General features: G+C 56.3%; 1 protein-coding gene across 2 annotated transcripts in view; it reads left to right on the plus strand.

The window, feature by feature from the left end:
* Nucleotides 1-2,680: 2,680 nt before the first annotated feature.
* Nucleotides 2,681-23,027, plus strand: part of WSCD2 (WSC domain containing 2) — a 36,115-nt gene continuing 15,768 nt past the window's right edge. Inside the window, exons 1-4 of one of the 2 annotated variants that reach the window (XM_056347302.1) lie at nucleotides 2,681-2,971; nucleotides 13,429-14,409; nucleotides 20,212-20,326; nucleotides 21,920-22,104. In XM_056347302.1, the coding sequence (XP_056203277.1) occupies nucleotides 14,034-14,409; nucleotides 20,212-20,326; nucleotides 21,920-22,104 (676 nt within the window). In that variant the 5' untranslated portion in view covers nucleotides 2,681-2,971; nucleotides 13,429-14,033. Of the gene's footprint in view, nucleotides 2,972-13,428; nucleotides 14,410-17,851; nucleotides 18,302-20,211; nucleotides 20,327-21,919; nucleotides 22,105-23,027 lie in introns of those variants that run through there. The other variant, XM_056347311.1, reaches the window with a different exon arrangement.

Below are 23,027 nucleotides of genomic sequence, written 5' to 3' on the forward strand. Positions count from 1 at the left end.
TAAGGCCAAAGTCAAAAGTCCCTGGCAATAACCTTGAGGTCTCTGGGGTGAAAAACACCCTTAAAACCCTGCAGAACTGGGTCTTTCTGGTGCAGTGTTCACCAGGAGCAGCTCGGAGTCGCTTCACATCGTGGTCAATAAGGAAATCACATCGGATGTTTCAGGAGGATCACTGATTGCTCTTGGGGCAAGCCTAGCCCAGCAAAAACCAATTAAAAGAGTCCCTGAAAGCTATTTTTGCGAGTGCTATTTTAAACCCATGACTCCAAATTTTCCCTCACACCCATCAACATGGCTGTTGAGCAGCAAATCTATCGAAGCCGGCCAAATTCTTCTTCTTCCATCCTGTGCGTGCCGCAAAAACCCACAGTCATCTGTTGGCATTGCTCAGCTGCTTCCCTTGCCGCTGCCCCTTGTCTGCCTGCGGCACCCCCTGTGCTATATGCCCTTCACCCATGTTCCAGCCCCGAGCTCCCCGTGGTGCAGGAAAGGGTTTAAAGAGAAGCCAACAAGGTATTTTTGCAGGAAACAAACTTTGTTCCGATGGATGCTCATCCGGGGGAAGGCACCGTGCATCCCATTAGGAGACCTGGAATTGCAAACACCCCGCTGGGGAGCTGCGGAGAGGATATCCCTGTTTTTTGCAAAATGCGAGGCAGAATTGCTGCTTTTGTGGGGAAAGTGGGACCATCTGGAAGCAGGGAAAGCCCTCGGGTGGGCTCCCTGGGCTAGGGACTGCCTGGCTGCTGCTGCTGCTGTCCCCAGATGATGGCAGGTTTCACCTCCCCGCAGTCCCCCCCAGTGCCCCACAGCCTTGGGCAGAGGGAGGAAGCATTGCTGGGGCGTTTGCATGGCCAAACCGAAGAAACCTAGTACCGGGAGGATAAAAATAGTACAAACAGCTCTTCAGCCCCCAGCCTGGAGCTGAGGCAGCACTCGCCAGCCTGGTTTCCTATGGAAACGAGCTGCCGCGGTCCATGCGCCTGCCTGCGCCTGCCTGGGGCAGTTCCCCATGGCTCCCTGGCACAGGGATGCTCCTGCATCCAGCATGGACCGAGCTGAGGCTGCAGCTTCCCTCAGTGGGACCAGTGGCAGCATCCATCCCTCCTTTCAGCTGCCGCTTTCCCAAAACTCCCCACCTTCCTCCCGTTGGCTCTGGGAGTGGGGCTGGGGTGCATGCACCCCAGCATATTGCAGTGGCTGAGGGTGCATCACCACAAAAAATGCCGTCCCACCAGCCCTCTGCCCTGTCTGCAGCAAAGATGCTTGCGGGAGGAGGGTCCATGGGCACCGAGGGCTGCTGCTTTCATCACATTAAGGCAGGGATGTTTTCTCTAGATCCTTTTCAAATTATCTTCTGACCGAGAGGGACTCACTGTGTGCGGTGGCCTGGCGTGCTGGGGCGGTGGGAGCCAGCCCGACATGTTGCTGCGGTGGTGGGACAGGTGACAGGGCTTCCAGTGCCACCAGCACAGCCTAAAAGTCCCCCAATGCCTAAAGTTGCCAAAAAAGGTGGGGGGAAATGCTCTCTCACCTCCCTCATTTTACAATCGTTTTTTTTCCTACTCCTAGAGCTGGAAAGTTTTCAAATTAATTTTTCATTAATATGACACATATATATAATTTGGAGTTTCTTTTCTTTTTTTTTCTCTCTTTAGCCCTGTTTGATCAAACTCTGGCTGAACTCCAGTGCTGGGCCTGGGGGCAGTGCTGGGGCCAGGGCAACGGGGCGGGGGGGGGGGGGTCAGCATCACCCTCCGCATAGAATCAGAACCATTTAGGTTGGAAAGAGCTTTGAGATCATCGAGTCCAGCTGTTACCCCCAGCACTCCCATGTCCCTAAGCACCGCGTCTATGTGGTTTTTAAAGTATCCCTTGCCCTTGAGAGTGCATCAGCGAGGCTGGGGCTGCCTGCGAGCTGGTTTCTGGCACCAACCTGTTTCTTAAAGAGGGGGAAAATAGAGAAGAAACTAAACAAAAAAGAAACAAACAAAAGGAGGGAAAGACAAAATAAGAAAAAAATAAAGGAAAGAATAAAGAGGAAAAATAAAAAAGAAAAAAGGAAAGAGGAAAAAGGAGAAAGAAAAAGGAAAAAAGGAAAAAGAAAAAAGGAGAAGGGGAAAAAGGAAAAGAGGAAAAGGAGGAAAAAGGAAAAGGGAAAAAAGAGAAAAGGAAAAGGGAAAGGGGAAAAAGGAAAGAGGAAAAAAGGAAAAGGGAAAAAAGGAGAGAGAAAGTAAAAAATTAAAAAGTAAAAAAAGAAAAAAGGTAAAAAGGAAAAAGAAAAAAGCAAAAAAGGAAAAGGAGAAAAAAGGAAAAAGGAAAAAGGAAAAAGGAAAAAGGAAAAAGGAAAAAGGAAAAAGGAAAAAGGAAAAAGGAAAAAGGAAAAAAAAAGGGAAAAAGGGAAAAGGGAAAAGAGGAAAAGGGGAAAAAAGGAAAAGAAGAAAAGGGGGAAAAAGGAAAAGGGGGAAAAAGGAAAAAAAAGGAAAAAGAAAAAAAGAGAAAAGGGAAAAAGGAAAAAAAGGAAAAAAGAGAAAAAACAAGAAAAAAGGAGGAAAAAAAGGAGGAAAAAAAAAAAAAAACCAGGCAAAAGAGCGGCAGAAGGCGCCCGTAAGCGAGCGGCGGGGCGGGAGGCGGGGGGCTGGGGGCCGGGCCGGCGCAGGGGGGAGGGTTAAGGCGGGCGGGCGCCGCAGGCCGGCGGGTGGCGCGGAGCCGCCGCGGAGCTGGATGGAGCCGCCGAGCCCTGGCGGCCGGGAGCGGCTGCGGGCAGCGCCGAGCGGCAGCCGCCGGGCCGGGCCCCCCCCCGGCCGGCATGAGCGCAGCCCCCGCGGGGCAGGGCCGGCGGCGCGGCGGGGGCACGGCGGGGGCCGGGCCGCACTGAGCGCCCGGCGGGGACCCCCTGGCCCCGCCGCTCCCGGGGGCGGCCGGTGCATGGAGCGGCGGCGGCGGGGCCGGCCTGGAGCGCCCGGGGCGGGTAAGGAGGCGGCGGGGGGCTCCGCCGCCAAGTTGGGCTGCGGGGAAGGGGCATCGGCGGTGCGGGGGGGGCGGGTTAAAACCGGGGGCGGTGCGGGGGGGGCGGGTAAAAAAAAGCGCAAAACACGGGGGGCGGCGGGAGCCCCCAGCCCGGGGGAGGGGGGGCGCAGCGGGCGGGGGCAGCGGGGCGGCTCGGCGGGGGGGCGTGGGAGGTGCGGGGTGCGTGTGCCGGGGAGCTGGGGAGGGGGGCTGCGGGGGCTGGGGGCGCTTTGCGGGAGTTGTTCGCAATTCTCGCCTCGGCAGAGATTTTTCGCTCTGGTTTTTGCGGCTTGCGGGAGGGTCCCTCGCTTCGGAGGGGAGCGGGAGGCAGGGAAAGCGCCCGCCGCCCCCTCCTCCTCCTCCTCCTCCGCCCCCCCGACACTTTGTGCAGGAACATCTCGCCAGGGGAAAACGGGGAGAAGAGGTGGTAATCCTTCCAAAAACACTTCCTCTGTTTGTTTTCTTCTTTTGATATCCGTGCTGACAACTTACTGGAATATTTTAATATAAAGTTAAAAAAAAACCCAAAACATTCGTGGAGAAAAAGCAGAGGCAGTTGGAGGACCGCGTGAAGGTTACCTTGAGCTGAGCGTTATAAACCATTTCTTCTGTCAAGGCAGGATTAAATAAAGTTTCCCGGCAATCTGGAGCTGGGAACCGCAGCCTGGCAGCCAGGACCATGCCCTGGGCTCTGAGTGCTCCCACCCCACCTGTACCATCCCCCCTCCCCCCCCCCCCCCCCCCCCTCAGGTATCCTACCCACCCTACCTGTACCATCCCCCCCCCCCCGCAGGTATCCTTCCCAGCCCACCTGTACCATCCCCCCCTGCGGGTATCCTTCCCCTCTCCGGGGAGTTGTGCCCCCTTAGCCTTCCCAAGGAATTGTCCCTTCCCTGGGTTCGGGACACGGCTCACTGGGATGGGTGGCCAGTGCTGGCCGACCCTCCTCGTGTCCCACACCATTAGGACGAGGGGCTGCTCTGAGCCGGCGTTTGTTAGCAGTTATTATTATTTATTGCACGTTCCACCCGTGCAGAGCCCTGGGAGGATTCCTCCGTGGGGTTGTGCTCAGCGTTGGGATGGCTTTCCCCGAGCCCCATGCCTGAGGAGGTGAGCCCAGCGTCCAGCACAGCTCACTCCAAACCCCTGGTTTCGGGGTCCCTGATGCAGCAGGGGGTCCTGGCGCTGCCCCTTTGCAGCCTGGCTGGGCAGGGGGACAGCCCCCCTGGTGTCCTCTTTTCCCAGCCAGGGTGTGCGGCTGGTTTTGCTCTCCCGGAGACGAAAGCCTCGTCCTTCCCGGGGGATGTTTTCCCCAGCCCCGGCAGCGGATCATGATGCCACTGGCCCACAAGCTGCCCTTGCTGACACCCTGGCCACCAGCCCAGGGGCTCCGGCCAGCCTGGGATGGGGTTACCCCATCTCTGGCTTCCAGATGCACCATGCTCTGAGGTTTCCTTTGCCACTGTTTCCTTTTTGTGCTCACTGCAGCCTCATGCCGGAGCCAAACCTCTGCCTGGCACCGTGTCCCCCGTGCCAGGCTGGGCTGGGTCCCCAGGGCCACCCCTCAGTACCCCCAGCCCTCCGGGCTCCCACCCGAAGTCACGCTTTGCCCCGTGGGGGATCCAGCTTCCCTGGGCGTTCAGCATCTCTCCCAACTCGGTCCCAGCCAGCAGACAGGCCCCAGGAAAATCTTTGTTTCTTCCTCCTGTCCCCCTTGAGGCTACCAAGTCCTCAGGCACCCTGAGCCATGCAGGGAGCTGGCTCTGTCTGGGATAGGATTCTCTGTGCTTTGGTACCTCCATCCCAGCGTGCTGGTCCTCTCTGGAGCCAGGAGCTCAGCCTGGCACGGGAGGATGAGCATGGGGCAGGAGGACTTGCTGTTTGGCGCTGCTCAGCAAGGAGCAGGATGTTGACCCTGCTGCCAGGGACACCCATTGCCCCAGGTGGGATGGGGGTCTCCAGGGCCTGGGGGGAGCGGGGGCTGGCTTTCGCTAGCAGGGTCCTAGGCACTGTGGGGAGACCCATAGGGATACGTCAGAGGGTTGGGATGTGATCTGCGGAGCTAATTGCTTGCTCTCTGTGTGATCTTGCAGTGATCTGTGGGCTCACCCTCTGCTGGGCAGTGCCCACTGCTTCCTTGGGCTGCGGGGCATGCTGCCCTGAAGTGGGTCTGGGGGTTTCCATCTCAGCTGGGTCATTTTGGGAAGCATTCCAGTGCATCACTTCTAGAAAGCGTCTGTGATGTGCTGGGCTTTCTGCAGTGAGCTGCGATGCACAGGGGTCTGGCAGCGCTGCTGTGGGAGCTGGGGGGTGATGGATGCTGTGCGATGCCTAAATTCCACAGGGATGAGCCAGGGCAGTCACTGTCCCCTGGCCCGGCCACCTGCTCCCAGCCCAGTCTGTTCGCTGTGTTGGGCTCGGTTCAGGGTAGCCCTGGTCCCTCCTGGAGCCTGCAGTATTCGTGGAAAAGGCGGATCTCTTCCCAAACTGGGCCTCCATCTCCCTGGTGCAGCAGGATGCAATGCTGCTGGGTGTGTAGGAAAAGAAAGAAATCAGCCCCCGTGGGAAAGGAGGCTTTAAAAAACCAAGGGCTGTGAGAAAGAATCTTTCTCACTATATTAATTTAAATAGGCTGCAGAAGGCATTGTCTGCTGCTTGAAAAGCTGTTTTTCTTAATTGCCCCAGCGCTGCATATAATCCCAGATTACCAAGGACTGAATGAAGTCTCCGTGGCAAAGACCTGCAGGAGCTGAGCATGGGCTTTACAGGCAAATTACTTTTGGCTCTTCCCTGCCTGGGAGGCTGGTGGGGATTCATCATGGACTGAATGTACCAGGCTCTCCCGTAGTAGAACCTGAAAGATGTTTTGGTGGGGCTGAGACACCCTCCTGGGGGGATCACAGCTCACAGCTCCCAACTGATGGCCCCCATGGATCTTGTTGTGGTCTTTATGGGATTTATGCTGCTATATGTACCATGCGGGGTGGTTCTGTAGGTGCTGTTGGGGGGGCTGTGCATCAGGGCTTCCCCTGGGGCATCTCCTTTTGGTGTGTGGCAGCTGGGTCTTGGTCACCTCCCGTGAATCCAGGAGCCAGGACTGGCTCTGGAGCTCAAAACCTCGGGATAAAACGTGCCACTTGGCCGCTCCAGTTTGGCTGCAAGGTTTGTTCCTCATCATTAAGCACAAGAGAGGAAAACAGCAGCATCGTGCCTTTCTCTGAAACGGGGATTCTGCAGGCTCTGGATGTGTCAGCGGCTGCGCTTCGGGGTTGCTTTGCCACCGCGGCGGGGACGGTGCAGGTGTCTGTGCATGCCAAGGCAGCCGCACTCTGCCCGCACTGTCCCCGCTGCCTTTGCCAGGGTACGGCCCTGCCAGCTGCGGCGGTGGCTGAAGGCTTTGGGGTGAGCAGCCTGCACGGCCAGGCATGGGGGGCTACGCACCCACGGGGGCTGGCTGCCCGCTGCCTTCCCTGCCACGGGACGGTGGCTGGCCCTGCCTGCTGCGGTGCAGCCGGTGGTGCTGGCATTGCATCTGAAAGAGGCCAGCCCTTGTATCTTAAATCTCATCCTCCCAGGCTGCTGGAGGGGGCTGTAGGCAGCGCTTGGGCTGAGGAGGGGGGGGCTTTGCTGAGCCAGCAGCTGGCTGGGATCCAGCTGTGTCTCCCTGGGGGACAGCCCCTGCCTTCCTCCCACCCTCCTCCTCGTCCTTCCCCAGTTTGGAGCAGCCCCATGTGAGTGCCACATCCCTCTGGTGCATGCCTCAGCTCGCTAAGTCTTATTGAAAACCATAACTGGATTTTGCAGACTGGGCATAAAATACCTAGAACATAATACGTATTAAAACTCATTAGGTTAAGCCCATTTACAGATAGACAGTGTTGTGTGAATGAAATTAAATCACCTTTTTCACAGGGCTTAAGTGTCAAAAGGGTGCCATGGGCAAGGATAATGAGAAGGGGAAAAGCAGGCGCAGACCCGCAGCAGTCTGGGAAGCATCCCATAGTGTCACCAAGACCTCCCTGGGGTGACCTCTCCCAAAACCCTTGTATGTCACCACCGACAGAGGCCTGACACAGCTCATGTCCAAATGGAGTTGCTGTTCTGGCCTTGCAAGGAATAACGTGGAAATAATGGGGAAATAGAGGTTCCTCAGCATTGCAGATAGGGACAGGGCTGATGCCAGCAGCAGGGATGCTCAGGAAGGGATGTGGGGCCTGCAAGGATGTGGCAGGTGAGGGTTGCACTGATTATTTGTTTCTATTGCTGAAAACAGTGTCGGATCCTGCCTGCTCCCCAGCACCTGCCCTGCGCATGGCTCTCAAAATGCAATTAGCCACGGTAGCAAACGAGGGAGCTCCCCGCTCCTTCCACAAACACACTCTGGCCCTGCCAAAGGAAACCCAGGTATTGGCAGATAGGATAACGCTGATGGAGAGAGACAGATAACGCATGTGCTGAGGGTTGTTGCAGGATAATAGTAATAATAATAGTAATAATAATAATGCTGTAACGTAGGGTGCATTTCAGCAGCTGCGATGGGGATACTGGGTACAACAGCTGCAGCATCTCTGCTGTGCCGGCTCATTTAAATCATCCCACCGATTCCCTGGTATCCTCTGCCTGCCTAAGTCTCTGGAATACATGGCTATTTCCTTCTCTGCCTTTGGCATTGTGGCGTGTGCTTTTTAAATGATTCACGGCTTAAAACATTTTTCTTTATGAGTCGCTTTCACACTTGCAAGGGGAATTCATTCTACAAGAGGCTGGAATGGGCTTTGATGTAATTGCATGTGGAGGAACAGAGCGTGAAGCAAAAAAACCCCTTTTCGGCTCTGCTTGGGCCATTGCAAAGGAAAATACACCGGGAAGCGAGCGGAGCCCTGCAAGCTCCTGCGTGCTGCAGAGGTGGGATTACCTGAAATCAGTTGCCTGAAGGCAATTGCATTTCTTTGCTTTCAGGGGCTGGATGACCCTGCTGCACCCCAGCTTGGATTTGTTTTGGGAGCCCCTTGCCTGGCCCATAGCAAATCCTCCCCCTCCCTGTGCCATCCGAGTGTTTGCAGGGTCTGGCGAGGATCCGCATCCCCTGGGCGAGGATCAGCATCCCTTTCGTGCAGGTCTGGGGTGTTTGTGGGGATCTGCAATCCCAGGTAGCTCAACAGCAAATGTTGTAATATTTAAAAATGGGATTAAAGTTGCTTAAATCAGCTCGGTTAAATAAAATAGCCCTTCCGAGATGTGCTGCAGGCTCTGGGCTTCTCTGCGTAGCACGTCCCAGTCATTCTCGGCGCAGTGAACTAACCCGGGCAGGATCCAGCCCATTGCCCAGGGGGTTATTTATAACTCGGCCCTTGCAGAAACGGGGCTGGTGCACGGTGGGTTTTCATCCTCTGGAGAGTGGAAGAAGCACTAATTGGAGGCTGTGCAATTAGCATGGCCTCGTTTCTGTGGATCTCAAGGCCTTTTACAGACATTAATCAATTAGTCTGTGGCAGAGTCATCCCTCTAGATGAAAGGATCGGTTGGTCCTTGTGCCCAGCTGGGCTTGTGGCTGCGGCTTCCCCTCACCCTGGGCAAGTGCTGGGACTGTCAATAAATCTTCTCCAGAATATTTAAAAATCAGGTTTCACCCATAAGCGAGAAAGTCAGCTGCCTAATTACAGTCTAAAGCCCTCCATCGATTCACAGTGAGAAGGAAGATTTACAAACCCTCCAACACGCTTGGAAATCCTGTACAAAAATCTATCAGCAGATGGGCAGGTCCTGCTCTGGGTTTAAAAATCAGGCCAACAAATCCCAAATAAGAGGTTTTTCCTTTGCATATCTTGGTGGTTTGACCTACTGAAGGGATTTAAAAGCTACCCAAGGAGGCACACGCCTGGGGAACATCTCACTGCGGAGAAAGAGTTGGCGACCTCGGTGCAGCTCGCTGGGGCAAGCCGCATCCCTGGGCAGGGACGGAGCTGCTGCGATACCTAAAAGCTGCCAATTCAGCTGCTTTTAAGCACACACCAACCTTTGATGCACTCCGGGGATGCACAAACACGTTCCTCAGCACAATTCAGGCAGGGAGCAGTGGAATACATAAATTTTGCTTCGATTTAAAGGCAGCTGAGTGCTTGGTGTGCTTGGCTTGCCCCTGGCAGAGGCGGTGGGTGCTGGGTGCTCGAGGGGAAATGCATCAGATGGTCCAGACGTGCCCTGCTGTGTCAGAAACCTTGATTTTCAACGCCCCATTTTAGCTCAGTTTTGTTCCCAGCAGTAATGGTATTTAAATTCAGCCCAATGCATCTCATTTGCTGCTTATGTTTTAAAAAGTGAGAAAGAGTGAAAATCCACTGTCACAGGGCTGAAGAAGATGGCAGGTTTACCTGCGAGCTCAAGTTGGCCAGCTTTGGCCCAGGCAGCGATGCCAAGCTCCTACCACGGTACACTCCTGGGGATAGAGACTGAAAGGCTTGAGGGATGCCAGTGCCAAGGGTGCCTTATGTCCCTGGGTGTTCATACTGGTGTCACTGGTCGGTGCCATCACCTGCTGCCTCACTGGGGAGGCACGACTGTGTGCTGCAGGAGCTGCTCTGCGGGGGCAGTGGTCACCCATTGCCAGCACCCTGTGGAGGTGCAGAGGGAGGGCACAGGGCTTTCTGAAAAAGCACATGGTCCCTGCACCAAAGTGGGTGGCTTTTGGGTGACAGGAGGTCCAGGGTGCATGCACTGCATCCTTGCATGCCATGCACTGGGTGCTGCACAGTGTGCACTGGGTCCTGTGTGCCGTGCACTGGGCCCTGCACACAGCTGGATTTCCAGGTCTCAGCAGATGCATTTCAAGGGTAAGCTGTGTTATGCACCCAAGGGTGTTCAACGGGGTGCAGGACCGTGCTCCCTACCATGCCAGGGCTGCCCCGTGGCGTGGGACCGAGGTTAGTGCCTGTGCCACAGCCCTCCCGTGGGATGGGGCCCTGGGCACATCACCCCACTGTGGTCATTAGACTCCATCCTTTCCCTCTGTATTTTAAAGCCCTATTCTTTCCCTGTCCCTCTGATAAGAAATGCAAATGATGTGATGAAATTGGATAGTTCAGTCGCCTTCTCTTTCTAATGGAACACTTGTGTTCGTTAATTTGCTGTTTTTAATGGGCTGATTGTTCTCCTGTGCTGGGGGAACCACGTGAGCCCTTCAGTGTGTTTTGCCATGGTCAGATGTGAGGTGGTGCTTGAAGGCAACTGAACCTTGGTGCTCAATAATTGCAGAGCAATTTGGAGACAAGACCCAAATGTATAATTTATCGGCACTTCATTCATCCTGGTCAGGAGCGGTCCCAGAGATGCTCAGGCTGCTCGGTGGAGCCTCCTGGGATCTGTGCCCACCTCCCCACACACCGGCTCTGCTTGGAGGTGGGGAGATAAACCTTGCAAATTAACGAGGATTTCCTTGGCCCGGCAGCCAGTAATTGCAGAGCTCCAAACCTGCAGGCAGAGCTCGCCTGCTTTCTGCTGGCCTCAGTATTGCTGCCACCACAGAGGGAGGTGGTTCAGGTGCAGAGGGATGCTCAGCCAGGCATCTTGCTGTCGGGACAAGGATTTTGGCTCTTGGCAGGAGTGTGACGAGGGAGGTAGGTGAGGAACCAGCGCCCCCAACCCCCCATCCCGGCTGGACCCGCTGCCTGCTTATGATGGTGCAAAGTGCCTGGGAAATGTCCCTGCTTGGCTCTGCCATGCTTTGGTTCTGGGGGAGTGGGGAAGGATGCCCCAGTCCTGGTGCTGCCAGCTAGGGGGGAACTTTCCAGCCACACGACTCCCGGGGGCTGGATCTGTCCCCTGGGACCTGAGCAGGACCCTGCTGACAGCCACAGCCGGGAGCGGCTGGGCATAGCGGGTAATGACCAGGCGAGGGCTGGGGGATAAATCCTCCCACAGCCTGGCTGTCCCAGTGCCGAGGCTGCAGCAGCCTCAGTGCCCGGCCACCCGCGGCAGCCGATGGAAGCCCGGTCTTATGATGCTGCCCGCTGCACCATGCTGGCTGATTAATGTCCCGGTTAGCTTCGCTGGTTTGGCTGGTAAAGTGTGTCACCGCTGTCCTCTAGCTGGGCTGGCACCAGCTCTGCTTGGAATGGCAGCCCTGGCAGGAGCTGCCCTGCTGCCCACGGGAGGAGAGCCTGAGCCTGGTCAGGCAGCGTGGGGTGCAGGCAGCAGGGAGGCAGGATGCAACCCCCGGGGGACACTCACTGGTGCAGGCTGCAGTGGGGATGGGGACCCGCAGGTTGCTGGTTCCAGCCCAGTGCTGCTGCACCACGGGGTGGATCCATCCTGACAATGTGGGGAGGGCTGGTGGGGTGCACGGAGCAGCGTTGTGGGGTGCTGATGGCATCCCCCGTCCTGGATGGCCACCAGTAGTATGGGGTCCCCCTGATCAGCCCCCCGATGTGCCAACACTCCCTGCAACGGGGAGCGTTGGTGCCAGCTCTATTTGCTGCACTCGCTGTTTGTAAACCATAGCCAGCGAGGGAGCTGTAAGCGGAGCACATTATCTCCTCCAGACAATTAGCAGAAGCATTAATGGAATATATGCAAATATGCAGTAATTGACCTGCGACTCCACAGTTCATGATGGAGAAGGATGAGCTCCAGATGGCTTAATGATAGTAATTTAAGCCCCTTCTTTATACACCATGCTTCCTTGCCATAGCCTGGCAGGACTAAGCCCAGGCAAGGAGGACATCGAGTGGCAGTGGGGATGCTGGGGACCAGGGACAGCCCTGGTTTCACCCCAGCAGCATCCTAAACCGCTCTGTATTCAGCATCTGTATAAAGCCCCGGGAAGGTGGGTTGAAGTGCAGAAGAGCAGCCCATGCTGGCATGGGAGGGGAAGCTGTAAGGTCCTGCAGAGCAGCCCTTCCCGGCTGGCCACCGGCCAGTGAGCACGGGAGAGCAGCCAAGCACCGACAGGTCCATGGGACCACTGTGCTGGGGGATGCTCGCCCACCACGGTGGGGGCTGGACCACCTGCCCCGGCTGTGCTGGGGTGCTGCCTGTGTCGTCATCCTGCCATAGAGGTGCCTGCAAATGCGAAAGCCCAAGTAGCAAGCAGTCTCCTTGCTTGCCTACTACTCTGGGTTTACTCAGCCTTTACTCAGGCTGTGTTGGCCCCAAATGTGGCTAGGGAGGGGGTGCTTTGGGGGAGCCTGAGGTGCTTGTGCCCCATCAGTGATCAGCCCCACGCAGCCTGCCCAGCCCTAAGCTCCACAAAAGTTCACCTGGCAGAGCCAGAGGTATTTGAATAACCACTCTGGGAACCCAAATTAAAATATTTATGTATAATTCATGCCATATGTTCCACCAATATTTTTTATTTAATCAACTGAAGACAGATGGCAGGAACATAAAGGCCATTAAACTAATGGCACTTTGTCTTTCCATTTATTTTCGTCTCCTTTCCTAAAATAAGATGAGTCCATGACAGGCAGCACACCCCGGGCACGGGGCCGTCCCTGCCCCCGCCAATGTGCCAGCGGGGTGCGGTGACAGTGGTATTTGCCACTGTGAAGCCAGCCCCACCATGTAACCTGGTGTTGTGGTGTCCTGGGCAGGGCTGGAGCGATCCCTCCATAGCCGGGGGGGGGGGGGGGGGGGGGGGCGTTGGGGAAGAGAAATCCCCCCAGGGGGAAAGCTCCTGGAGGGGACTGTCCCTTCCCCGGGCTGGGCTGCCCTCCCTGTGCCCAGGGCTGCCAGGGATGGCTCCAGTAGCCCCGGCCATGGCATTCCTGGGGCAGCATCGGTCCCAGCTGGCAGGGCTCGATGGGGACAGTCAGCCCTTCGGTTCTGGCTGGAGAATAGAGGATGCCCTGGGTGATGCTGAGGGTGTCATGCTCCTGGGGGGACCTCCTGGTGCTGCGGGGTGCCGGAGCAGCCTCACACTGCCGGTGGGCACTCACTTGCCAGGGGCTTCATTTGGAGCCAGCTGGTACACAGAGATGTTCAGGTCTAGCGGTGAAATGCATGTGCACGAGTGCGTGTGCACAAGTGAGTGTGTGTGCTTGCACGGATGTGTGTGTGCACAGCTCATCTTCTTGTGGGTGAAATGGGGTGAAAGCAGAAATCCCACGTCACCCAGAGCCGTCCTGTAGCACCTCTCCTGCATGATGTGGCAGGGACTGTGGGCTCTGGAGTCGGGACTCACCCCCACATCCCGGTCCCTAACCCGGGCTGCTGGCAGCCAGCATCACTGCCACCGCACCGACGTCTCCCAGTTATCCCCCATCCTTGTGCCAGGGGGACGCTGAGCTGCCCCTCTGCAGGGCTGAATGGCAACGAAGAGCCCGGGGAACCTTCCTCACCCCGCAGGGGGACGGGGACCGCCATCCTCCCCGGGACTGTGTCCTGGGATGCTTTCCTAAGTGTGCCTTTCTCTTTGACTTGCAGGTGGAGATTTCTTGCCCTGGGAGTGAGATGAATGGGGCTTCGTTAGACAAAGGGTCCCAGTCAGCATTTCAGTCCCCGAGACGTGTCCAGGGACTTCTCATTCTTTGTCTGAAAGGGCGACGGTGCCGCTTTCATTAGAGAGATGCTTGCGAGAGCCGGTGCCCGCCGAGCGGAAAGGCGAGCAAGAAGAGCTGCGTCAGCTGATCGGCTTTCAAATCACCTTCAAACCCTCGATTTCCTTAACATGATCCCTCCATCAGCCGAGTCTCCAGGGCACGGCCGGGGGGCTTTGCCGGGAGGAGAATAAACAGGGGACAGCGGTGACAGCCAGCACTGGAGAAACCCCCCGAGCACAGCAGGGGGGCCTCAAAATCCACCCCTGCTGCCTTCCCCGATCCTCTGGGAATTTTTAGGATCAGGCAATAGCTTTGCGTGGCTTCACCCTGCAGCCCCCGCTGTGCTTTCGGGGCACCCAGCTGCTCCCCCGATACACCCTGGGAGCCACCTCCAGCCTGGGGAGGGGGCAGAACCCCCCTCGGAGCATCCCTGGGGCCAGAGAGCAGCTGCCCCGCGGCGCTGGCTGCCGGGGAAGGGATGAAGACGCTATGGCCAAATTATTGGTAAAACTCCAGCGGTATTTTCGGCGAAAACCCGTGCGTTTCTTCACGCTGCTGGCTCTCTACCTGGCAGCCGGCAGCTTGGTTTTCCTGCACTCGGGCTTCACCGGGGAGCCCACGGTGCCGGGGAGCCAGCGCAGCCCCGGGGGCGGCGAGGGGCCGGGGCTGCCCTACCTGGGGGTGATGCAGTTGAGCCGTGGCTTCAAGGCAGCGGTGACGATGCCGGAGGGGGGACGGCGGCATGGACCCTGGTTTAAAAGCACCTCCAAGGAACCGGCAGAGAGGGGCAAAGCTGGAGACTACGGCAGCACCCGGAGCCGGGCACTCAGGGGTAGGAGCGGCCGTGAGAAGGAGGAGGACAGAGGTAAGGGCTGGGGACACGCGCCCAGGTTGGGGTCCTTCCCCTTGGCCTCTCCTGGGCAAAGCCTTGTGCTCTGGGGCAGTGGTCTCTGAGCTGGTTTGGTTGTGCATCCCTACCAGGAACAAATTTCTGAGCCCACACCCCCAGTAAATGTGTATTTATTTATAAACCGTATGCATGTGCTACCCGGGCGCTGAGATTTTCTTCCCACACCCACACGGACTGCCCTGCATGGGTCCTGGGGTGCAGGACCCCACTTTCGAGACCACTGGTCCAGAGGACATTCCCGGAAACATCTCCTCCCTCCTTCCCCCCTCCCCAAGTGCCAAAAAACCGCTTTCATTTTCCCATTTTCACTCTTTCCCACTTGTGCATCATCAGCCTCCGAGTTGCACCTTGCTGGGACAGGTGCTTTTGGGGGTGCCAGCTGGGGAGAGGATGCACCCCATCTTCATCCCATCCTCTGGCTGTGGGCATGGGCCAAATTCCGTGATAATTCTGTTGGCCCCAATGAAGACTAAACCCAGATCTGTTTGCATTGTTGGGGTGCTGGGGCAGGGGCTGGCTGCGATTGCCTTGCAGGCACTGAAGTGCAGGCAGGTGGTGCAGGCAGGGCTGGGATTTGGCCTTTCAAGGCAGGAGATCCCTGCCTGGCTGCTGCCTGGGGTGCGTGGTGTATTGTCAAGTGGGACTGTTATTAATGAACAAGGATAAGCGAATGTAGTGGTTCTCATTGATTTTTAAAATGGGATCTATTTATCCTGAAGGCAGCTGTATGCAGGGTTGCACACTCGCTCTGAATTTGGGTGGCTGATGGCTGCCCATCAGGGCTTTTGCATCCTAAGCGTTATTCAGCTCATCGCCTCCGTCGCTGGCACCCATGAGCACCCTTGTGCCAGCAAACCTCACCCAAACACATGCAGAGAAGCGTTGCTTCTCTGCCAGCTCCGCAGCCCCCCCAGCAAAGGAGCATCTCACACCTTCAGCCACTGTGGAAGCCGTTACAATTTCTCGTGGTTAATAAGGTGGGCTGGCGAGGAGCAATCCAGCTTATCGCTCCAGTGCCGTGTGGCGTGCTGGATGCCTGGGTGTTCAGGGCAGGAGCTGCAGCATCGGCTGGCCAAGGAAACTCAGAAGGGGCTTGGGAGCGGGAGCTGCTGGAGAGGTGTCAGGATGCTGCCAGGCTTTCCTCTGCCTGTTGCTGCTCGCGTCTCTCTCCTGAGCTCCAGGGTGGGCCAGATCTCTGGTGGGGGGATGCACGCCATGGGGAGCCCCGGTGCCTGTGAAGGCTGCTTTGCGTGAGCCAAAGCCAGGCTTGTTGAGGAGCTGCCCCAGGCGGGGTGGCACATGCGATTCCCCAGGCACCCCGGGCTGGGAGTTGCAGCTCCCCAGACGCTTGATGGAGCAGTGGGTGTGCGGCTCGGGGAGAGGCAGGAACCCCCAACCCTGTGGCAAGCTGGGTGTTTCACAGGGGTTACCGTGCTGAGCCAGGCTTGGTCCCCCCAACCCAGGCTGCTCCGAGGCCACCGGAGGCTCCTCTTTGGCCACCAGCCCTGCGGCAAGTCTGTGCTCATATGCGATGCACAGCCCAGGCTTAGAAGCGGGAGGAAAAATGGCTTGTGGTGCTTAAGGGACTTTCTCATGCTAAAATGAGATGAAAGGGGGTTTCCCTGTCGTGCCCCCACGCAGAGGGGTCTCCGGGAGCATTTCTGAGGCGTATGCAGCCGTGTTGCTCCATTAATGCGAATTGACATGTAGTGAATCCTCACCAGATGGTTCATGAGCCCAAGCTGTCAGTCACCATAAAAACCCCAAGCAGTGCTCCTGTCCCCAGCCATATGCAACGCGTCCACCGTGATTAACCTCTGCCAGCACCGCCACCCGCCCCCGCCCTGTGCCCAGCCGCAGCGGGGGCTGCGAGGGGTGGGGAAGGGATGCTGGGCTCTGGCATCGCTGGCTTCAGCTGCTCCTCGGTGGTTGGTGAATATCATCTTCCCGGTCGGGGAATATTGTCTTCCCTCTTTTTAATCTCACGTGGAAGGGCTCAGTGTGGGCAGCGGTTAATGGGAGCCAGTGCAGAGCTGGCAGCTGCGGGGTGTGCGGAGAAATTCTCATCTCAGCAGCTCCCAAGCAGGATGGTGCAGAGAAATTCTCCAGCTTGAGAAACCCCCCCAAGTCCAGCGTGTCCAGCATGCCTGTGGGGCAGGCAGAGCCCTAGGCGATGGATGCTGAGCACCCACCTCGTTCCTCCTGAGTGCCCGCTGCTTCCCTGGACTGTCTGGTGGGAGCAGGCAGATTTCAGCGGCGGTGGTAATTAAGCAGCAGACAGCTTAACAAGGTGGCTGTGGAGGCTTTGCCACATGAAATTGTTCTAGAGGGAATACTGCTTCTAAAATCATCTCTGGTTTAGCTAGTGTGATGTGTGGCTCTGGCTTGCTGGGGCGATGTGCCTCCCTCCTTCTCCTCCTCTTCATCCTCCTCCTCCCTCTCCTGGCCACACTGGTGGAGCCCCAGGGTCAGGCCAAGGTGTGGGTCAAGGGCAGCCCAGTTGGCCAGGGAACGGCTTTGGCTTGTCTGCATCCCTATGTGAAGGTGCATCTCCTGCCTCAAATCTGGGGGCATTTTTGGATGGTGAAGCTGGGGCAGGGGCGAGCCCCAGCCTCAGCCTGGCGATACCCAGCATTGCTTCCTCTCCACCACATCCATCTCTGGTCCTTTGCTGGCCATCTCCGGCCATTCCCTGCTGGGGCTGGGCTCTCCCGTGACACCTGAGCAAGCAATGCCATGAAGAAAGGGGGACCAGCCACCCCAGCCACGCAGCCAAAGACACCCCCGTGTCTTCTGACACCAATGCATTGTCCCAGGGGTGGTCAGCGTGGGCCACCCTTCCTGAAGCTGCTGCCACCAGCACCCACCCGCTCTTTCCCATGCCCACACGGAGCGTTTCCATTCTTACATGCCGGTCTGGTATTGCTAGAGCTGTGGTGAGCCCTGACCCATTGCCAGCGAGCATCGGTGCTCTGTGGGGCAGGTGGCTGCAGGGGAGTGTCGGGGGGCTGGGGGGGGGCGGGGGCGCTCAGTGCCTGGCGTGAGGCTTTTGATCAACCAGCTGGGAAATCAAGGGCAGATATTTGTTTCAAGCATCACCCTGCAGCACGGCCCTGTGAAAACACTTCTGTTGTGCCTTGAGCTCGCTGAACGGCAGCAGTGGGTGCTGGGAGAGCCCAGCGAGGGGCCGGGTGCGTCGCCCAGGGGGTCCCTGCTTGCACCCCATGCCTGCACCCAACAGGGACCCCAGCGCCAAAGCGGTTTGTACATGTGTGCTGTGCCACAGCCAAGAGCTGTGATGCTCTCTGGAAGCCCAAGCTTTACATTAAGCTTTAGATTAAGATATTAAATCTTAATGTTGTTGGTTTTTTGTTGGGTTTTTTTTTTACATTTGCATTTGTAGTGCGAATGGCCTCAGTGACCAGCCTGGCTCCTGGAAGAGTGAAATGTTGGGGGAATTGAATGACTGTTGCTGGGTGGATCTGTGTGTGTTCCCACACGTCTTTCCAGCTTGCTCTGAAATTCCCCTTGGCCCTGTGAAAGCTGTGTGCTGGGGCTCAGCACCCTCCTGCAAGCTGTGCCTGACCCGACCCTGTGCCTTTCAGCATCCCCCTGCTCGCTCCTCCTTCACTTGTTGTCCTCGTATCTCCCTAATTATTCCAGTTGCCTTCCTAATAAGTTGCAGCAGGCATATGTCAAGAGCAATGGATTGAAGGTAATGCACATCAGTCACCGGCTCTGTGCGAACGACTGGAGTCATCCTGCACCGGTTAGATCTGTCATGACCAAAATGAGCTGACCTGCCGAAACCTGCCCAGCGCTGCGGAAATGCCACGTTATGCTGAGAGTAATTGAGAGCAATGAATTATGACTTTTTGGTGGTTAAAGTTAAATCAGGCACCTTTCTCTCAATCTTTCTCCTCCACCTTCCTCCAGGATGGCTTGGGGAAGCTGCTTCGCAGCGCTGGTGGGGTTTGCACTGAGTGGCTTGGTGGGGAGGGTGGGGGTCTATGTATCCGTGGGTTGTACATAATAAGTTGGTTCAGGGACCCCCCAAGAGATGCACAATGCAAGCAGGAGGTAAGTAGTATCCTGTAGTGTGGTCTGGTATTGGTGTGGCGCATGTGGAGATGCTCTGCTATTAGAAGGATAATTTAATGTGTGATGGAGACATGGAGATGGGAGGAGAGACACAGGGTGGTAATGACATACGGGAAGATGCACCTTGCTTGCCTAGAGCCATGGCTTTACTCTTGCTCGGAGCAGGAGAGCCCTCACCTCTGCTCCTGCCCAGTCCTGTGCTGCCAGATATCCCAGTGCTTTCCCTGAGCCCTTTGACCCGGGTGCTGGGGGCCAGAGCCCTGGGTGGCACAGCTGGAGGGGTGTTTGGTGCTGTGAAAACAGCACCTTGGCTTGGGATCTGGTGGCCTTGAAGGGACGGGAGCCTCTCCTTTAGTCTCCCTGCATTGGGACTGCAGCAGCAGCTCGAAGCCAGAGGCCATTGTCCACTGCACGAGCTCCAGGATTTCTCCAGGACAGGGTCACCCTGTGCCTGCATCCTGCAGAAGATGCCCTGAGAGTGGAGCAGATATTTCAGGATGAAGAAAAAAAAAATAATTGCAGTTATATTCATCAAGGATGCATACCTGAAACAGGGAGCAAGATGAACCAGACTGGTTTGGGATACCAAGCCAGCTCTGCCATTGCCCCCAGGCTGGTAAGACCTGGCTGCTGGTGCTCAGGGCCACCCTCCCCTCTCCCTGGTGCACCCCCACTGGGTAGCTGATCTGCACCCCCTCTGCCAGAACATGTTAATGGACACCTCATTAGCTGATTACTAGATGGCTAATCCCACCGGCTTCTGAAACCCCTGTACTTTTCGGGCAGCAGTGGCAGCAAGGATGCTGAGCATCCCTGCACCAGTGCCGCATCCCTGCATTGGCAGCAATACATCTTCCCCCCAGAAACTGCTCAGGTGGGAGCAGGAGCAGGGGACTAATGAGGGCAGTAATGAGGGCACCTAACAAGGAGACTGAGGGGGGACAGGGGGGCACTGGCAGCACAGGGCTGCCTGGGGGTGGCTCATGGACCAGCTCACCCCTAACAAGAGCCCACAGCCAGCACAGAGCATCACAACAGGCACGCAGGCGAGGAGTTGGATGTTTGTTTTCAGATTATTGGGAAAGGCTACATTTGTCAAATAAATGGTTTCACCATAACTTTATTCAGCTCTATTCCCTGTCTACCAGCATCTTCATTTGCTCTCAGCACGGGCATCAGCCTTTACTTTGTCAAGTGTTGGTGCTGGGCAAATATCCTCTGCAATTGATGTCTGGGGCTGGGGGAAATGAGCTGCTGGCTGAGGAAAATGTGTTTTAAACCATATTTCTCCATTCTGCCCACCCTGTATTCCTGGCAGGGCAGAGTGAAGGGGGTGGGTTATTTTACCACATAACGTGTCTCTTTTTGGAGCCACTTTGCTCAATTTTGAGATCAGCAGAAAGGAAGAGGACAGAGAGGAGAAGCCTTGGAGAGCCAGAGCATCTTTTCTGTCCATAGTGGGTGTTTCTAGGCTTAACCTTTCCTTGCAGCCTTCGCAGGGGCATGTTGTACCCAGAGCACGCATTTCGAAGGCAAACAAACAGGGTGCATTGCTGTGCATCCCTATTTAGGGAAAAAATCAAAAAAAGGGAGGTGGGAATTGATGGGGTCAGCCCCTGTTGGTTCTTACCCTCCTCTCCTGTACCCTTCCCCCAGCGAGATACATCGGCTGCTACGTGGACAACACTCGCCGGCGAACGCTGCGCGGCATGTCCTTCTTTGACTACAAGAAGATGACAGTCTTCCGTTGCCAGGACAACTGTGCTGAACGGTAGGGTGGGAGACAGGCACCGCGTCTTCATAATTCCCGCACACCAACAGCATTTCTCTGCTGTCACAGCTCCCTGCCCTGGCTGCTCCCTTCCCTCCCACCTTCATTCTTTTTTCTTTAGATTTATGTCATTCCCGCCCCCCCGCCCCCCCCAAATTCACTGGTGTTTTCTAGGAGCCCAAATTCTTCCCCCAGAAAAAGGTAGTGGTGATGGGATGATGGGTTCCATCCTTGTGTGGCACAGCGGGGTGTAAGGGCTCCAGTTTGGTGCTGGAGGAGCCTTGGATGCTTCTATCCACCCAGGGGTGGCCCCACCAAAACACCCTCCCCAGACCTTCCCAGCTCTCCAAGCACATCCATGTGCAGCTGGGGAGACACATGGGTCCCTTGCTGTGGGAGTTTTCTTCTTTGCCCAGCGTTATACAAAGAATGTGCCCTAAACATGACCCGTGCCGGCGGGGCAGGCAGCGTTGCAGGCAGTTCGCTGCCTCCAAACTCTCCCAGAGGCGAAGCCCACCTGTGTAGCATCCCACGGCACCTGGGCACGTCGCTGCAAAGGACGATCGCTGATCACTGGGACAGTGGCACATCCCCTGCGTAGGGCTCATCCGCCTCAGCTGGGTGGACATGTGCCATGCACCAAGCCGACTGCTGTGGCATATCCTTGGGGGTGCCATCGTGGGGCTGCTCCATGCCAAATCCCCTCCCCCCAGCAGTAGCAGCCCCCCAGCAGGACTGGCCAGTCCGGCACTGCCCTTCTCCAGCAGGTTTCCAGCTCTGCGGGCAATTGGCAAGCACACCTGTGCTGCAAGCCTCCCCTGTGCAAATCCAGCCCGTATCAAGCAGCACAGCTCTCCCACATTGAAGCCCAGTGACGTTCCCATCACTTAATTCCTGCTCTGCCACGTGTTCCATCCTCCCTGCCTGTAAGAAATGTTGCTGCTTCTTGCTTTATGATCTCTGTTGTAGCCCATGGAGCCCTTTCCCTTAAAGCAGAATAGAACAGAGTAGAGCAGAATAGAATAGAACAGAACAGAATAGAAAGAGAAAAAGAAAGAGAGAGAAATTAATAGGATAGAATAGAATAGAACAGAACAGAATGGAATAGAAATAGAAATGAATAGAATAGAAATGAATAGAATAGAATAGAGGAAAAATATAGAAAATAGAGAATAGAGAAAAAGAGAAAAAAAGAGAAATTAATAGAATAGATTAGAAAGAGAAAAAGAAAGAGAAATTAATAGAAGAGAATAGAATAGAAGAAGAGAAGGGAAGAGAAGAGAAAAGAGAATAGAATAGAACAGAACGGAATAGAAATAGAAAAAGAAAGAGAGAAATTAATAGAATAGAATAGAAAGGAACTGAATAGAATAGAAATGAATAGAAATAAATAGACTAGAATACAATAGAATAGAATATTTTCAGTTAGCAGGGACCTACAGCGATCATCTAGTCCAACAACGCATCCTTGGGATGCAGTGCTGCTCCCAGTGCTGGGTGTGAGCTGGCTGCAGTGGGGATGCTCCTGCAAAAGCCCACAGAACCTGGGGGATGCCCGAGGATGCGCTGAGGCCCCTGTCTCGCTCTCCCCAGGGGCTACCTCTATGCAGGGCTGGAATTTGGCGCCGAGTGCTACTGCGGGCACAAGGTCCAGGCATCGAACGCCAGCGAGTCCGAGTGCAACATGCAGTGCAAGGGGGAGAGGAGCAACACCTGTGGCGGAGTCAACCGCCTCTCCATCTACCGCCTGGAGCTGGCCCAGGAGTCTGCCAGGAGATGTAAGTTCATGTCAACACGGCTCCCAGCTCAGCCCTGAAATGGGGGACCCCCTTGCGGTGCTGTTAGGGGCGAGCCCCAGCACCCTGTGCTGTGTAAGCCGGGCCATGGCTTGAGGGAGGTGGGCTGAAAGTGGTTCAGGTCTGTGGCTGGGGTAGTTTTGCTCCTCTAAACCACAGGGAACCCCCTGCAGGAAAGGCTGCCAGCCAGGGCTGGGTGGAGCGGGGACCCCCAAGGACCCCACTGGGAATTCAGGGCATTTTGGGGGACTTTGGCTGAAGACCCCTTTCCTGCTGGCCAAACAGGACCATTGTTGTGTTTGATGTGTGCTGCTGGCAGAGCTGGCTGTGGGATGAAGGATGCTTGGGACCTCCAGAAAAAGCCAAGGGTGCTCCCTGTCAGAAATGCTCGTTGGGCTCCCAATTAGGCAGCACTATAATTACCCACATTGGCTGCTTTTTTTTCCTCATCCCCAAGCAATGGGAAAGAAAGAAGGTGGAGTAGCAGCTCCAGAGAGGGGCTGAGGGTGCCTGGGTCTGTGCAGCAGTGGGTGACGACCAGGGATGGGACCCTTCAGGGCACTGATGCCAGTGGGGGGGACACACCAACCAGCCCCAGCCCTGCTCTCCTCTACCGCCTCCATCCCTCCTGCCGTCTGGGATCACCGTGTTGATAAAAATAGGGAGGAAAAAATAAACCCGACTTTGCTGCCAGGGCTTTTGCTCTGATTTTGCACTGTAAGCAGCCGGGCGAGCTTGTTAGCAAATGTGGCTCCACAGCCGGAGGGTGACAAGAGCCGGAGAAAAGCAGTCGCTGTGTTGCTGGGTGGCTGGAGAGGAGTGGTGGGGGATGGGGACAGGGACACCGGGGCACGCAGAGGTTCTTGCCATGGCAGCGACATCATTTTTGGGGTGCAGCCCCTGCT

The sequence above is a fragment of the Falco biarmicus genome, chromosome 1, assembly GCF_023638135.1.
Source record: "Falco biarmicus isolate bFalBia1 chromosome 1, bFalBia1.pri, whole genome shotgun sequence".
Taxonomy (NCBI): domain Eukaryota; kingdom Metazoa; phylum Chordata; class Aves; order Falconiformes; family Falconidae; genus Falco; species Falco biarmicus.